General features: G+C 36.6%; 1 protein-coding gene across 4 annotated transcripts in view; it reads right to left on the bottom strand.

The window, feature by feature from the left end:
* OLA1 (Obg like ATPase 1) overlaps window positions 1-18,435 on the bottom strand; it is a 114,114-nt gene that overhangs the window by 50,287 nt on the left and 45,392 nt on the right. For all 4 annotated transcript variants that reach the window (XM_066189916.1, XM_066189915.1, XM_066189917.1 and 1 more), the window contains one exon: window positions 315-490. In XM_066189916.1, coding sequence (XP_066046013.1) covers window positions 315-490 — 176 coding nt within the window. The remainder of the gene's footprint in view (window positions 1-314; window positions 491-18,435) is intronic.

Genomic DNA, 18,435 nt, shown 5'->3' with positions numbered 1-18,435 from the left:
ACTTTGAATTAGAACTAGACATTGATGTAAGTTTAACAAAGGATTGGCCATTCTCATACAAAGCTCTGCCAGCAAGAAAACACTTAAATTTCAAGTTACATTTAGCTACATCTATGAAATCTTACACTGAGAGCACAGCCAGTCATTCTAGCATTTTTTCAACTCATAATAACAATTACTTTAAAATACATATAACAAACGTAGTAGTGTTTTGTATTACATATGTGGGATCAATAAAACAACCCATCAATACAAATATTTTAATACAATGCCAAGAGGAATTAATGATTTACTTTTATAGGTCATGTACTTACATATTCAGGTTTTAATTTCTTGTCTCCTCCTCTTACAGCTACTTTTTCAAGCTTATCTATGCTCTGCATGATCAGCTCCTCATCCTTAAGTCTAAGTTCTTCATGTATTATTTCGATGTCACGAACTGGATCTACACTTCCTTCAACATGAGTGATATCATCATCTTCAAATGCTCCTAAAACAAAAGAACACTTAAATTACCTATTAAGCTAAAAAGACACGAAATATATATTTAGAACACACTATAATGAGTCAAATTGAAAGGCCACATGGTCGTCCCGCCCAGGAACAAGTGTCCTGTGCAATGTTTTATATCATACTAGTTTAATATGTTAAATTACACATCAACTCCAGAATCCAAAGCTCCCTCTCTGTATATACAAAGCATAGGACTTTGCCATTTCAGGACAGGACTTAAAGCATTTATGAGTTTCTCCTACAAAAGGAATCAGCTAGGGCCGTTTCCTGAAAATAGCTGGTATGTTTAACAATATCTAACCTAGAAGCAGCAAACATGGTTGCTAAACTGAACATTGCAGAACATTTTAATACACACAGTAACGATTACAAGAATCATGGGAAGAAAACCTTACAGATCACCTTGGCAGACCTCACTGGCTGCCCAATTTTACGCATTAAGAAATGAAGAAGTTCTAGACAAAGAATTCTGAAGTTCTGAACGACTCTTAGTGTTTCCAAGGGAAACAGGGCTTAGAAAAAAAGGCCTGAAATCATCTGGCAGACCTCGTCCCTGTTTCAATCTACTTTATCACTGTGGTTCTGACGGTGATTAGATAATGAACCACTCAGACACACAATTTACACAGCAGCTAATTTCATCGGCCTGATTTGAGGGTATGGTTTTTAGGGGGCCATCAAAGAAGCAGATGAAGGTGCATTTGTCATATATGAGTGACAACCATTCACAGTATCTGAACAAAATGGTGCTGGCCCTTATTAGAAACACATGCTATTATCACATATTTAAAGTGCAGTTGAAGCCATAATTTCAAATTGCCAACTGGAAACATAAGGTTAAAACAACCAGATATTACTGACGCATGTGTGCTGACTTCATGCCCTTCTGATGACAATCTGGCAACATAATTCAACTAGGATTGAAATTACCAGATAAGCAGCACCATTAAAAAAAAAAATCCTGCTCCCCCCAAAAAAATCAATACATGTTTCAAAAATAAAAATATTAACAGTTAAAAAGACTTTATTACTTCTCCCTGAATCAATTTTCAGGGTATTTACATGCCTAACCTGTAACATTCAAGATATGCAAAAGAAATCAACCATGAAAATAATGTTTTTTTGAACATTGCAAAAATTAAAATCAACTGATTTCTTACACAGGAAAGAAATTCAAGACATTTCTTGTAGTGAAAAAGATAGAAAACAGAGTAAACAACACACAATTCCTTAACTGATATACAGAAAGTTGTGGGGGTTCTTCGTCATCATCCACATCTTAAACTTCATCTTTTAACTTACTGAAAACCAAGGTTTTAGCAACAAAGCTCTTGTATCAGTGCACATGGAACACAGGTTTAAAATGTTGTTCATGATCAAATATCAAAATGATTTTTACATAAACTTAAGAATAGTGTTCCAAATAGTGGTCATCAGAAGTTCCCTCCTCTCTCACTAACTGTTTCACTCCAAAGCTGATCCATGAACTCCCTAGGTACAACCAAAATTACCTCAGCAATAGATCCAAATCTGATGCTGGCCATGGCGGGAGAACAGGCTGCTCTGTTAAATGGAAACACTCCACCCTAATCTATACCAATGCTAGGCAATCCAGGAAGAGATATCATACCTCGTCTTCTTCTATAAATCCTTACTTGCACACCTGACTGAATGAGATATAGGTTGTTCAGATAAGCAAATACTAGAAAACAGTTTAACAGCTCTCTTCTAATTTACAAGGAAAATACCAATTAAAAAGGGTAGAAGTAGGAAGATGTCACCACGCAGATAAACAAAAAGTCTACTTTCCTCAGCCTTCTCAACAGGTATTTAGCATTCATTCAGCTAAAAGTTTAACTTTCTTTCTTGTATCAAGAAAAAAAGCCTCCATTACCATGTAAATAATATATTCTCCCATCCTTCTGCATCTGGTGTCCATGGGTTTAAAAGCAACAAAAATCCGCACACTGTTAAGTCAGGAGAAAAGCTGCATGACTGAAGATCTTCCATTTGGAACACAAAAATAAAAACTAAAGTAAACAGCTTGTTTTGGTCTTAAGGAGGAATGAAGCTTTCCTGACAAAGCAAGTATAAGGTAAATTAGTAACAACAAAAACCAGCTTATTAGTTATACTTTTCTGTTTTCTTCAACAACAGCTTCATTTCTTCACATCTTCCCACTCCTTTTCACGAAAAAAATTTGTTCTTTATTCATCCAAACCCAATTCAGTGTATTTCCACCCCTATAAAATTGACTCTATAATTTCACCTTAGTGCTCTCTTCCCAGCCCACAAAAGGCTTTAACCCATGGACTCTTCAGTGTTCTGTCAGAGTTTCCTTCAAGTCTCCTCCTTCTGTCATGCCTGTGTCAGCAGCCATCCTGCAGTTCATTCAGGCAACACGATGACAAGAGATCTGTGTCTGGCACAGGCAGTTGCTTGCTTGGGTAAAAAAATCTCTCTTACTGAGCTGATGATTTCCTACTAGAAGCAACAATTCAGCCTTCTTTCCTCCTCACTGGGTCGCTTGACTCTTCTCACAGAATGAACGAACACCAGTTGTATATTCCATCAAAGCCATGGATTTTGAGTTTAAATTTGCAATTCTACATTTTGAGGAATTCTTGTTTAGACAGACACAGTCCACAAGAAAGTAGTAGCTTTAAGATTTTTTATAAACAAAAGACCAAACTGGCAGTAATGTCCACGTCTTGGTACAAATGAGAGATTCTTCAAGGCCCACAGGCACTGAGTTTTTTTGTCAATCTCTTGTTCAGAGTTTCTCAATGTCAACTTGAGTCATCAAGCTAAACCAGATCACGCTCTGACCAACAGCCTTAGCTAGAGACACCACCAGGGGATACTCAAGAAGAAGGGAAGGAAAAGGCAGAGAGACACCACTGTGATGAAAGAGTCTTAGTTTTAACTTTGTCTCAATATCCATGTGGGATGTCTCTTGAACAATCTATTAGGCCAGCCTCCAGCCTGCTTTGTAGGGATGGTCTGGTACAAATGACACTGAGCACTGCAGAGAATTCCATTCTGGTCTGCAGAGCTGCATGCAGACATAGCAAGGCAGAACTGGTGCTAACCTTAGGAATTAGGCTTTGGGCAAGAGATGAGATCTCTTGGGAAAAGTACAGCTGTGAGAAACTAGCAGTTAAACTACTAGAAAAATGTTTTACCCAGTACCTGATTTTAAAAACTGCCTATATAAAAATGCAAAGTAGCAGGAAAAAATGGAGTTGTAAAGCTGAGTTTATAAATAAGACATACAAGAAAATGTGCATATTATTTACAACTTTCAATGATGAAAATAAGTACTTTAATCTTAATCTACAAATCTTACCTGAAATAGATTGTTAACAGCATACTGCTCTTTATTACTTTGTCTTTCTGCCTTTGTGTGAAATCCCTCTGTCAAGCAGGGCCTTTACCCCTGTTTTGTTAGGGAAGATGGTACAACAGCCCCACCCTCCCTGCAGCATACATAGCAGCAAAACAGAAAACCCAAAGGCTTTATTTAAAGTACAAATGGGGTACTAAGAATCCCATCACTGTCCAATTAAAAACAAAGATAATGCAACAGCTGTACAATGAACATGATGCACAATGTGGACACAGGCTACGAACGCTGAGTAGCACTAGGCTACTAACTGATATCATGCACTACATAGAAAAGCAGCCTGATGAAACTAAAACCTGCTGAATTGGAAGAAGGAGGGAAAATGGAAGGTGAGTCTTGAGATACAAGATGACAGCAAAGAAATGAGAATTTTGTTTTTCTGAAGGAACAGGTAAGACTGTCTTGGGTATCAGGCAAAAACCCCAATACCAGCTAGTTTATGGACACTGAGGAAGAAAAATGAAAAACAAACATTGACAAAACTCCTCAGACTGGCTTGTCTGAAACTGCTCTCTCATCACAACAGAATCTATGACAAAAAAAATGGGGAGAAGGAAAACCAGACATTTGGTAGTCTTATTTTGATCTCAAGCTGATTATACCTTGAGAGACCTTGGTAGAAAGATGAGGGAGCAAAGCCTCCCCGAAATTACACTAACAGGGCATCCGGATGAGGAAGCAAAGGACTGGAAGGGGTTAGCTGTAAAACAACAGAGACTGCCCCGTGTCAGAAGCAAATATTGACGATGAGGTATGTTTAAATTTGGCGAACCTCAAACAAGGTATGTCTGTCTTCTTACTGACATAATGAGGCCTCAATTTCTGTAAACAGGAGGGATTTACAAGGTTAGCAACTTGTTCACACAATATCCTCTGTGGTACACTCACACCTGCCAGGCTACTGGCAGCTGAGCTCTGTGGTCTAGCATCCAAAGCTTTCATTAAGAAATCAATTTTTTCAAAGTTGTGCTAAAAAATTAATCTTTAAAAAAAGCTGTTGTGATATTTTGGAATTTCAACAAACAATAAATTGATCTAATCACTTTATTTATTTGAAAATAACACTAATTTAAAAGTATATTTACAATGAACATCTCCAAAACGAGCCACACCACTGTGTTCTCAAGATAGTATGACCTATGGACAATGACCTTCCCCAATGAATATAGTGAAAATCCATTGTACTTCCCATGTCTTCACCAATACATTTGCTTTCAAAACATAAGGCCTCAGCATTTCTCAAACATTACCCCAAACCACACCACCTTCCTTTTGACTGCTTCCTTGAGTTATACTGCCTGTGCTCTAGAAGTGACTTCTTTCTACTACAGGAAACTATGGCATACTACTGTAAGAGGAAAAAGGAATCAATCTGCCACATGGGCAAAAAAGCACATACATAAAATAGACTTACACAAGAATCTCCCCAAGGAAGCATGCACTTGTCAACAGCTAAGCTAATCACACAGCAGTAACAGGAAGGTCAACTGGGAAACTCTAATCAGAATTTTCATTATTTAAAAAAATCATTATAACTCCTCTGGCGTCTCTCTCTCTCGCATCCTAGCAGAGGTAAACTAAATTTTTTTCACAAGTTTTTCAAAAGCAAGCTGAACAGAAACCATGTCGTTTATTTTAAGTATCCTATATATATAAACTTTTTCTCAAATTATCTCCCATAACATCCTAATGGATTTGCATTCTACCTTTAAAAAACCCATCACTTCCTTTAGTGTACAAGAACAAAGATTACAGAGTTAGAAACATGAGGCTCACTGCAAGTAAACATCTGCTGTGGTAAATTCCCATAACATTTTAGCAGCAAACAGATACTGCTATTAAAACAAGACAAGTATTTAGACAGGAAAATGGTAAAGCATAATACAGGAGCAGGATTCATTTTTGCCAGCTAACAGCCCCAAAGTAATGATATAAACTGAAATTACTAGAAGTAAGGAGCTTGGAAATTATCACTGCCACACCCAGCTCCCTCTTCTGTTGCCCTTAGGTTCGAACCTGAAATATGCTTCAGTTTTGAGGAAGGGTTTATCTTTAGCTGAGCACTTTATCTGGGCTGTCTGGGTCCAAGTGTGGTGGGCCAAAAATAATTTTTAAAGTGGCCTTAAAGATATAACACAGCAATACCGGGTTCTGCACATTTCTTTCAAATTATTTGCTTTAAAATTGCAGAAAACAGATCAAATGGATGGAGAAGATGTGCAACTTGACTCTGTTTTTTTCCTGTGGAAGTGCAGGAACTGTCAATTTGAAAGGTCTTGATGGCAACCAGGACACACAGTCTAGATTTGTTCTTGACAAGCAAAAAAAAGAGCACATAAATATGTATACAGGACAGCCATAATGAACGTCACTTTTAAATGGTATCATCTAATGGCATGCACATTTCTTCCCATTTCTTTCAAAAATCAGCTTCAAAATTCCTTTGACAAAATTTACCTCTCAGCCTCCAGAAATTTTTGCATTGCTTATGTTATACCTGTCAAGATCTGATGACTGTATGTTATGTATTCATCTGAACAGAACCACTACACTTAGTTACAGGCTATCATCAACCAATTCATTCTCTTGCTAAAATCAAGTCATCCAATTACTCCTTGACTAATCAAGGCTGTTTTGGCTTTTTCTTTTTTCAAAAGGTACTCAACAGCATAAACAGTTCACTTACAAGAAATGGAAAGGGGCTAATCAGCAGAATTATTGTTTTGCTGCCACAATTTGCAGTATTTAAATGTAGTTGCTGATTGGACTGAAAGTTTTATGATATAGCATATAAAACTAGTTCGACATAAAAACGAAGAAGCTGCCTATAGCCTAAACCTTATTGTTTCTAGCTGCTCCAAGCTACCACTGAGATGCTAAAATCTAAATCAAAATACTACTTCTAAACTTATCCTATTCTGCTCCTAATTGCAATTATGGAAATTAATTATTATCTTCAAGATTAATTTATCTTTTATATACCAGTTGCTTCATTTCTCTAATTATCCTTACCCTTAAAGTAAAATGTAACCAAATATTTGGCACTAAGCTTCACATAATGGCGTTCTGGCATCTTGCATTCATTTACAAAAGGTAAGCAGTGCATTGGTACATGTTATGCTGTAATTAAGGCTGATATTTACAATTTGATCAGAATCTGAACTGCATCACAAGCTGAAACTCCCATCGGTATTTAGGGTAATGACCAGCATTTTTTGTCAATAAACTATAAGGGAATGTTTAATAACATCACCACAAACCAGACCTAGAGAATAATTGGTACTTGCAGTTCCTCTCCCACATACGTTCAATGACTGCTATCAAAAAGCTGCTCGGCACAGACGAGCACGTCACATCACGGTACACACACAGACCCTGTTATAAGCCCTGAAATAAATGAGCAATAATATCTATCTGGCCACTTACTGGTGGGAATGGGGGAGAGAACAAAAACTAAAATACAGTAACCTGAGTGGGGAGCTAGAAGTCGGGTGTTTATTTGAGCTATGAAAAAACAGTACTAGAAGTGTAAAAAAAAAAAATTTGAATTATAAATAATATCTATACTTCGACTGGATTGACATGCTATCATCAGTATTCCAAAGATTTAAACAGTAAAAGATACTGCTATTTCTGACTGAGGTACAGGTACATTTACCATTACAGAATGTACTAAACTTTGATGACAGTACATTTTACTATGCATATTTATGATTAGAAGGACAAAATAATAACATCAGAATCAAGATTTTACACCTTCTTAAAGCACATGTTAACAAAGAACCAAAAATAAAGTAGGTTTAGCATGTTTTCCCTTGCAAGCTAATTTCAAGTGAAATTAATCACCTGTAACACAAACCTAATATTCTTTAAGCAGAGCAATTTTCAGTTGAAGAAGGTGCACCTGCCTACATCTTCAACATAAGCAAAATCAAGTACAAAAAACATTAAATAAAATGCTGTAGTAAACCCTGACTTCTGAAGAAAGAATTTTTTCAGACATCTTTTGTGGCTTTGTTTTGTGCTACAGCCCCTTAAGTTTTGTCTTCATAAAGCCCTAACTAGTTGTAATCACTTGCAGTCTAATTGTGGACATTTATCTGCTTTTCTTATGCATAGAACATAGCTATTAAAGCTGAATGGTGATGGTGTGAAGTATAGGTTAAATTGGATGAAATTAAAGCAAATTACTCTGGGATGTGGAACTCTGAAAATAGAAACCGCCAATGATTTGCAACCCTCTTGATGATCAGCTTCACAGAACCCTAAATGACAAGAAAACTTACATATTTTAAAGTTAACTAGATTTTTTTAAAATAATGTGTATAAATTTATTTTAAATGCAAGCAGTCACTCCGGCAATAATTATTTTGTTTTACCTGCATCGTAAAAATATAAGAAAAGGTTTTAATTTCCATTTAAAGCTCTTGTTTTTATTCTCAAGTTTAGCTGATTTTTAGCAACAAAAAACCAGTTCAGAATATTAGGTGCAGCATGAATGACTTTGAACACAGCATCACAGTTTATGTGTACCATATGGCTGTACAGACACAGGATGGTAAAAGCAGCTGCTTTGGGCTTTCTTGACTGGCGCAGTATTAGGACTTAATTCATTACTTACCTATATAAAAGACAAGCAGCTACGTTTACCCTGCTGAGCCCTAATATCACACCAGTCAGGAGAGAGCAAACCGCTCCCCAAAAGTCTGAAATTGCAGCTGAAAGGCAGCCCTTTCAATATCAAATCTATCGGGAGTATTTGACAAAAAAGGGCACGTCTATTTCTGCACCAGCAGACACACAATGAGAGCATGAAGAAGCAATACAGGATTCTAAATGACTGTAGTATCAACTTCTTAAGCATACAAAGAATTTACATTTGCATAAAAGTACTCGTCAAGCGAGTACTGCACAAGGTCAGAGATAAAAATTATAATCTCCCCGGGAAACACTGAGGCAAAGCAATTCACTTCAGGGCATGAGAGCCGGCAGAAGAAACCACAATCCAGTTCCTGATGGAAGCAGTTTTACCAGAGAAAAGTTGTTACCAAGATAGTCACTGCAATGAGCTTATCTGTAAAATCCTGCTCCAGAGCTCCTACTCTTTAGTGTGTCTGACAAACATTAGTGATTTATTTCAGATGTAAAAAGTGTTTACTTGCCACTGCTCTTTCATCCTGGCACCACCGGGCTGTAGTCATCACTCCACAGGCAAAACCTTCTACCTGCTGAGATTTGCTATCAAGTTGGTCATACTGGGTAAAGGACATTATCAGATGGCTGAAGTAATAAATCATTGAGCCCTTTGTCTCTCCGTTTGCCAAGGGCTTGCTCTGACTGCCCTTGATTACGTATTTTAAATAATATCACTGCACTGTCCACCAAATAGCTGGGATACAAGTGGGATGCACTCCCTTATTTCCTTTCTTGCAACGCATGGTACCTGGGTAATTCACACAGATTCACTATCAGAAGACACCTTGGGAAGGGCAGCACTCGATGTAAAACTTTTTGAGATGGCCGGCATGCCACAAAAGTCGTTTAAAATTTCCTAAGAAAAACTAGTCTCTTTGTTCAGATTTTTACAAACCACGAGTGTGTTAACTGGAAGAAGGGGCAAACTAGGAACTCAGCCTGGTCAAAAGCCTAAATACCTGGAGAATGCATGTGCTTGCTCAGAGACAAGTGCTCTTGTCACCCTGAGCTCAGTCCCGTTCTGTTTTACGTTACATTCTGTTCTAATGACCGAAAACCTTCCTCTGTGAGTTTAAGTCATGAAAAGAGAAGCAAACAGGAACAAGGGGGATTCTCCACAGAACCCCCCTCCCTGGTGAGTGTTCTGCAGCAGCACTGCCTGCATAAAGCATACAGCACGCAGGAAGGTCTGGCCACAAAAATCAGTGGATAACTTCAAACATGTCTCTGTGTACCATATATCCAGACAATTTTCCTACTCAAAAGTCAACTGAAATTAATACATTTGCAATCTGATGGAATCTACGCTGTACAAAAACATGGTTCCTAAGCAGAAACCATTTGGAAAGTAGAAATATGCCTATACGTTAACTGTGCATTCGTACTACTTCCAAAAACACCACATCTCTGCACTGCGATTTATCCATTTTTTCTGAAGGTCAGTCATCCTGGTCTTCTCTTTAGGAATACTCAGTGTCAAGCTCTTATCTGGAATCTCTGAGGGTCACCATAACAAAATATAATTGCTAGTAATAACTATGTTTTTAAGACAATATATCTACAGAGATCATGAATAGCAACCAGCAGCCATTAGCAAAAACCCACAGGGCAGTTCTACCTGGCCTTGAATGACCAGATATACAGGAAACATCTTAATTATTCAGGGGCTATTTATCTGGGTCACAGATTGATTATGACAAAGATGCAGTAATATAAAAAACTCACTTGAACTCTGAACGTTTTATTGGGTCTGGAATAGCACTACTTAGCAGTTACCACGACTGTTCTCATACTGAAACCCTCTGAATTCCTAATGCTGCAACTAAGTCCAAGCCACTAAACTCTGCCGAGCCCACTCCGACTCCTGCGCAGAGATAGCTCAGCTCTCCGTTCCACATTCTTCAACAACCTGGAAGGTTATTGGCCTTTGCAAAATAATGAACAGAGAATGAGCAGTTCAGCTCAGCGCAGAATGCAAAGCTACAACCCTCCTGAAACCCACAACAAAGAGTATGAAATTGTTTCAATACAGCAACTTCTCTTCAAAAGCATTACGGCAATAATATAAGATATATAAATACCAAGAAAAAAAAACTCAGTAAGTTTTCAGCTACAAGAAATTAGTTATTCAAGAAGATTTCGAATATTCCAAATGTTTAAAAGACATTTTTGTTATGATAAAACAACACCCCTACGAAACTGTCAAAACTCCTTGCAGTGCCTTACAAAAATGCTATAAAAATGGATTTTAGAATTTAACTGGGGAGGGAAAAGAAAGCTGTTTACAGAGCAGTCATTGTTTACCAGAACAATAAGAGTATTTAGAAGAAGAGTACTTATATGGAGTTGTAAACTCAGTCCATCACATGTTAACAAAGAACCCTATTCTCCATTATCTCAATGTTTCTTCTTTGAGAATCTATTTTGTTTCACAACTGGAGGCCTGGAGGAGTAAACATACTTTAAGGGAAAACCAGCTGATGCGTAACAAAAATGAGAGTTGATGAAGACTTAAACCAGCAAATACTGTTCTAGCAGTGCCACTAGGTATGCACATGCCCTATATAAGTTTGTAACAGCAGTGTTGCTAAGTGAATAAAATAGCTTTAGAAACAAAACCAAAATGCCTCTCAGTAAATTTACCTTATAAAAATGTGCTTCATCATAAAGCCCTCCCTCAGGACATTCTGACCCATATTCATAGAGCAAAACAAATCTGATGCAAAAGAAGCAATACTATTAATCCAGGTTTAACCTTTGCAAACCAATTCCAATTTTAAAAGAGTGCTGCCTGTGGGTTTCTAGTTATAAAAGTTAGTAACAATCATTTTTTAAAGATATCATTAGCTTTAGCTGCATCATTAGGTTAAGAGCTTATTATTTTTCACATGTTTATTTTTCAACAAATGTCACAGTTCTTAGGACCTCACATAACAGTACAGGCTTGCAGGTACAAGAAATATCAAATGATCCTTTTAGAACTGAATTTGAAATACTGAAAACGTAAGGTAATATACAATTTGCATCTTATCTCAGACGCCAAACTTGATAAAGAGGGTTTGCAACATTTCCTGTCCAATGTTCAAATCTTCATGTAACAGCTGACCATGTAAAACTCGATACTAATATTTTGTTTTGGATGTTAAGTCTCTTCCTTTATAATGATCAAAAGAAATCTCAACAAAATCTTAATAAATTGCTTGCTCGTTTTGTACATTATTTCAGTAAAGTAATCCCTAGCGCCCTTGGACATTCACTTTTTTTTCTGGCAATATTTTACTTAAATGGCAACTATATCCGTGGAACATATCTGTAACTATCTGGCACCATCTAGTAGCCACTGGCGTCTTCTTTACTAGAAACCATTAAGAGATTGTGTTAAGAGACTGTGAGTGGGTAATACTGAGTATGCAAGGAATAGCAACTCAGTCTTCTTGAACACCATATGGTAAAGAAAATGCTGAATTATGTAGACAGGTACAGTCACTAACTACTTGCATACTGTGCAAATGACTTCTGACTTCCTTGAAAAAGTACATTAAATACTTGTGTGTATGTTGGAGTTTTCAAACAATCTAAGAATCTGCTGGCAAATTTTAGCAACAGTTGACAAAATGCATTGTTTTATGCATGTATGTGCTGGCCAGTTATTCCCTTTTCCTATCCTCAAACACACAAATAAATTAGAAACTAAGAAAGAAAACATACACTTTGATTAACCTGAATCCTGGATATACAAGGTGTTTTATCCACGACTGCCAGAGCAGAGTGCTTTGTAGGCCCTAATACTGGGGAGGGGGAGTGGAAGAGGAGTAATATGAATATATCAAGGCTACTTCATTACGTTGCCGAGGTGTGTCTGGGTAGAAATCTTTATTTCCAATGGGATTACTCCTTTAGTCTGCAAGCAAATACAAATATGCAGCCCCGCTGTTCTGCTCCTCGCAAAATAAATATATAAATATGATACTTTTGCAACATCTAACCACAGCTTTTTAAGCTGGAACAGTTGTTCTTCTTTTATTTTAGATGTCAAATCCATCACAGAAAAGAATTTTGTTTTTAAAAGACCTCCTCAATGAAGCAGTTTGTCTCCCTGCCATTTAGCTCACTATATTTTTACAAGCACCAGGCTGAGCAAACTATGATTGAGAGAAGCCATCTTATGCACATTGCTGTTGTCCCACATCATTCAGAACAAACCTTTTTAGATCGTTAACTACCACAGGAGTGCTGATTACACAGGCACCAGCAATTTCCTAACCAATGACCACCTGAACAATGATGTGTTCAGCTTCTCAGACCCTGAAGCCTTTCAGAGGTGAATCATTTCACAGTTTGGAACTAGATCTCCATAGCAACTTCCCTTTGAGGGTTTTAGAATCACCATCCCGTAATTCTATGATCATCAAGCTCAACCATTCCCAATGGTTCTTTTCACAGCAGATGGAAAAGGAAGCCTTGAAATTTTACAGTCTATTTCAAGCAATTCATCTGGCAGCCTATTAGAATTCAAAATATTTCGACCTTCAATCACAAAGCATGTTATCTGAAGCTGTGGTGATCTCAAGTCAAGACAAGCAGACGTTTTAGTCTAATCATCCATGATGAGAAGAGACTGACAAAAACTCTTAATTCAACCACCATCAAAATGCTTATTTTAACTGCATGAAAGTCTTTCAACAGGCAATGAAAACACACCATGTACCATTTTATCACAACCTTCCATTCAAGGGAAATACGAATTCTGAATATTGGCATGGATCTTTGCACTCTCTGACTGCTTTTGAACAAATATCTCCTCCTTGAAAGTCAGTATAAATCCAAATCTACCACATTATATTTTTTCAACAGCTGTCAAGAAAAATGATAGAAGCAAACTGCAATTAAACTTCTCATGACTGAGTACAATAATGCTACAAATAAGTTACTTATTGATAGATCCAGTTCATTATAGGCATCTTCTAAGAAATACAAATCACTTACTACTCAGAAAATAAATACCCATTAAATTCTGAAAATACAGCATTGGCTAAAATTTTGAAGCAAAGCTTAGTTTCATGACAATCATAATCAGAGGGATGTTTAAAGTTGGGGATTTTTTCCTTTTTCTGTTCCCAATTCCCAGCTCAATTCCCTCTGTTTAGAGTTAAAGGAACATTTCCCTTCTCCTGAATGTTTCAGTCAACCACTGAAATAATCCCATCGGGGCACAAGAGCTTTAAATTTGAAAATATTTTCACCTAAAACCCAAGGCTGATTAATTTTTATTTATCAACCTTAAATACAAGGTAAATTCAAATGTTTTAAAATCTCACCTATACACTACTGTACACTACTATGTTATTAATATTAATATCAATATCTGGTGACTAAAGAATCCAGAAGACTTCAAACTTCCCATATGTCAAAAAGCCCCCAATACATTTTTTACAGAATGAGCAGTAAGTTTACTTTAAAAAAAAATTAAAGAATCACCATTTAGTGACTTGGCAGTAAGATGCTGATACTTAAGAATTGCTGTAAAATGCATCTTAAAAGGGACAAGAGAAGGCCCCCACCTGCACCCAAGTCCCAGTATCCACTAAGAATAGTGAAATAAGGAAATTAACATATTTGTTTAATTTTATAGCATTTGTAGAGGAAGGAACACTTAATTGTTTTACTTTCTTTGAATGAAAAAAAATGCATATTCAGCATCCCAAAGTAGTTACTTAACTGAGAGAGTGGTCACAATTGAGACCTCCTCTACAGCACTAATAAAATGCCACATTTTATTAGCCTACAGACTAAAGAACAACCCCCTCCCCCTTTGCTGACCTTCTTCTCCTAGGTATTGGCACTGCTGAGCCATACTCTTACACTACTTCAAAGAAAAACTCTTTAAAAATTAGAAACTTATTAAAATAACCCATAAAACTAAAAGATCTTGAATATATGATTTATTGAGTAGTAGATTACTGAGAGTTAACATATTGGTGAAGTAATTTTGAAAAATCACTGTAAAAGAAATGATGATGAAATTCTTTGGGGGAATAAATTGGCACAATTTATTTAAGGATTTATCTTCATACACTTTTCACTGTTTGCAAAGTGATCAGAGCTACACAGCCGCTTACACTGTACTACTTGAAGATCTGAGGGGAAGACCCTCAAGGGAGGGTTGTGTTCATATGTGAACACAACCACAAAATTTAACTAAGGATGAAGTTAGAATTTAAGATAAAGTAAAGCAAATAAAAATGTTATGCATCAACTAAAAATGTAAACTGTTTATTTCTACCTACAATCGACTGAGATTAATACAGACTTTATTCTAGCAATCTGAGAAAGAAACACCATGGGAAAAAACCTTGAGTATGTTAAGTATCATTTCCTGCAAAGACCAGGGATTATGGCAATTATCTATGAACAATATTAAAAAACCCCTTAGTGGTTTCCAGAACTAGATCAGTTACTACTGCAAATATCTTTTTAAAGAGACAAAGCAGTTACAGGATACGTTCTACAATACTCGTAATTTTTGCTCAAGAAAGTTTTCAACTTTTTTTTTAATTTCAATATGGAAGGAAATCAAATATCTTTGTTATCAGATGTTTTAAGTCAACTATAACGCTTATCTTACTTCTTTTTGTCTGTTTACCAAACATAACATTAACATCATGTACAACCTTTCACTTAGCATTTGGTCCAGCTGAAATCGAAAATAAAACTGCCCATGACCAACAAGTTAATTAAACATCTTGCTAATTAAAAGGTACAACTGTCACTGCAACAAAACCTGCATGTGTAGGCCGAACTACATACATGTAATCTTGCAATGTAGCTATTGCTAAATGAAATTTGAACAGGAGCATTCTTAAAAAATTCTTTAGTAACAGTAAAATAGAAGTATCTTGCATTGTACAATTAGATTGTCAGCAAAGGATGCTTATTAGTAACACATATGCAAATAATCTTAGAGTTACATCTTTGCAATCTATGATTATGAACATGTTTTAAAGTATTTTCATGGTATTTTACCAGATATTACTCATAAATAATAATCTTAAAATCTAGGAAGCAATTCTTAAAGTTGTCTTCATATGTCTCTAAGAAGGAGAGCTGCACTTCCAGCTTTTCCTCTTCCCAATATTCCCACCATCACATCTGAAAAACCTCATCTTAAGCACAGTAGTTATATATTAGCTCACCGTTTAACAATCTAGAATAACCTTAAGTTTATTTCATAACATATAATCAAGCAACATACAGTAATTAAAGCACACCGAAAACAGCAGTTACTAGCTAATTAACATTACAGAAACACTTTCCTTAATGCTAGAAAAAGACAAAGATTACACAAAATACTGTAGCATGAGGAAGAGTTTGTTATGAATCTTTTTGTTTAAAACACTGAAAACTTCTACTTAGGAATCTGAAGTTAAACTACATTTACTTCCTGAATTAAGAATGTCAGTGCAGGTTATGCATGATTAGGTAAGCCATTTAGGGACTACCCTTGCACCACATGGTTCATGGACGGCAAGGACCATTCAAATAAACTCTTGTGTCCCTCAGGACAGCCCACCATCCACAAACAGGCCCAACCTCTACATTATCCTTATTCATGCAGAGTTGAAGAAATAACAGTCTCACTATTTTCATGGCCATAGGAAGTATTTTGGCATCACCACAGCACCTGAACTGCAGCTAAAGACAAGCAGCAAAGGCTAACTCAGGCTGTGAGTGACAGGTACCCTGGGCTGGAGGCAGGGCAGGGCTGCCAGACAGCCTCTGTGCTTTTCTGAACACACTAGTTTGCAATGCCAGTGCAGCAGCAGACTTTGTTAGATAGTTATTTTATGCTTCACTATTAAATTACCACTTTAAAACAGTGACAGTATTTTACTTCTACATGTTGTTTTAAAACTCACCTTCTAGTTCTTACATCATATTTTATATTTTACATCTGTCTGTATTAAGAGTAACAACTAAAAAGGCTTATGAGGTAAAACTGAGTGCACACTCAGTTCTAGCAAGCAATCTCTGTGGAGACCAACACTTCGATATGAAAATATATTCTGATATTTTTTCCCCCATTAACTGAATCACACCAACATTTAACAGCTTCCATATATTCTTACCTGTTCTGATATCTTTTTATCACTTAAAAGAATTTTTCAATGTCAGGAATTATTTTATGTCACCTGCCATGTTTTCTAAGTTTTCCAAACACAGGTGTATTATGTTTCCACACAGTTTCATCATGACTAGGTGGGCAAACACCAAGATTACAGCTACAAAGCAGCAGTTGGTTAGTAGTAAACAAGATCAGACCTTCCATAAAGTCTGGCACACAACCACAGCTAATTTTGTGCTCACATACAGGCACAGGTCAGTGCACAGGCAAAAATGTGGCCAAGACCAAAGTGATGGTAGACTGCCTTTCTCAGCACTATTGCCTTGGTTTCCTAGTCACTATAAGCTGGTAATTCTATGCACAGCCTTGCAGAGTTTCTTCAAATTCTGAAATCCAAGAGATGTACTTACATAAAAGTACGCTCAAATTCTCAAAATTCTCTACACATGACTGTCAGTATGAACATTTGTATCACACAGCAAAGAAAGCCTGTATCAAGCAGGTCACTTCAAACTGCCTTTTAGCATAAGGAAGCATGTATCTTAAAACAGCGCCTCTCCGATAAAAGAAGTATTTTACACTCAAACATTCCAGAAAGAAAAATAAATAGTAACGTTAACCTGACCCCTGCCTTTTTAAATATCACTGCTACCACAACTTCTTCAATAGGCTGTGATACATACTGTCAAACTCATGGGCAGTGAGACACTTTTCTGAAAACACTGAAACAGACAATGCTGACTTCCAGTTCCAGAACAAAACAGCATTTGTTCAAGGTTTGGTTTGACCCTAGTCTTATTTTCCAGATAAAATAAACCTAAAAATCATCCTTAGACAGAATGAAGATTCTCTCCATCTCAAAACTCTTAAAAATAAAAGGATCGTACTGACCATCATGCTTCTACCAATTTCTGAAGTCTCTGAATCAAGTCCTTGTCCATCAGATGCCCTTAAATCTATTAAAAAAACCTTTCATCCAATTAGTGTAGGAAGGTTCCTTGCAATTTTTCTCCAAAAGCTATCATGTAGCATTTGTCTTGGACCACATCTATCCTGAAGAGGCTATCATTATTATTAAAAAAAAAAGATAGAATTATTTTAGGGTTCCTAAAACTAGTAGACTCTCAGAAGATGCTAAGCCACAATACTTAAACTTCTTCACAATCCATGAAAGATGACAAAACTCCCCAAATGTCAATGGATATGTGAAAGGCATATGCAATATTCAAACATTTACATTGATGCCTCTAACACTACTGCTATAGATGCCCCCCAGCCCAAAAAGTCAAGCACCACCATCCCCTCATGCAGTTTCACTCAGCTTACAGCCTGCTCACCCTCCGCCCACAGGACAGAGCTGACAGGAGCAAGCCAAAGGCCACAACTGTTCTAGCGCACTTCACACCCCTGGCTAGTTCAAGGAAGAGAATCTGACAGAAAAGAAAATTCCTTAAGAGTTACATCCTATTTTAAACTGACCTTGTGATTTCAAATGAGTTTGTTATAAAAGTACAGTTCACTGTTTAATTTTTCTCATATTGTAACAACCTGACACAGAACACTGTACGTACTTTTTACATAATGTAATGTTCTAACCTAAATTAGATTGGGGATTAAAATAAAAAACCAACTATATCACATAACACAGAATGAAAGCATTACCATTTCCTTTTGATATGGCAGGAAAACCTTAGATCTT

Source organism: Chamaea fasciata, unplaced genomic scaffold, assembly GCF_029207755.1.
Source record: "Chamaea fasciata isolate MVZ Bird 193981 ecotype frontalis unplaced genomic scaffold, bChaFas1.0.hap1 SCAF_8, whole genome shotgun sequence".
Lineage (NCBI taxonomy): Eukaryota > Metazoa > Chordata > Aves > Passeriformes > Sylviidae > Chamaea > Chamaea fasciata.
Note: the sequence above shows the minus strand (reverse complement) of the source record. Positions and strands in the feature narration are given on the sequence as shown.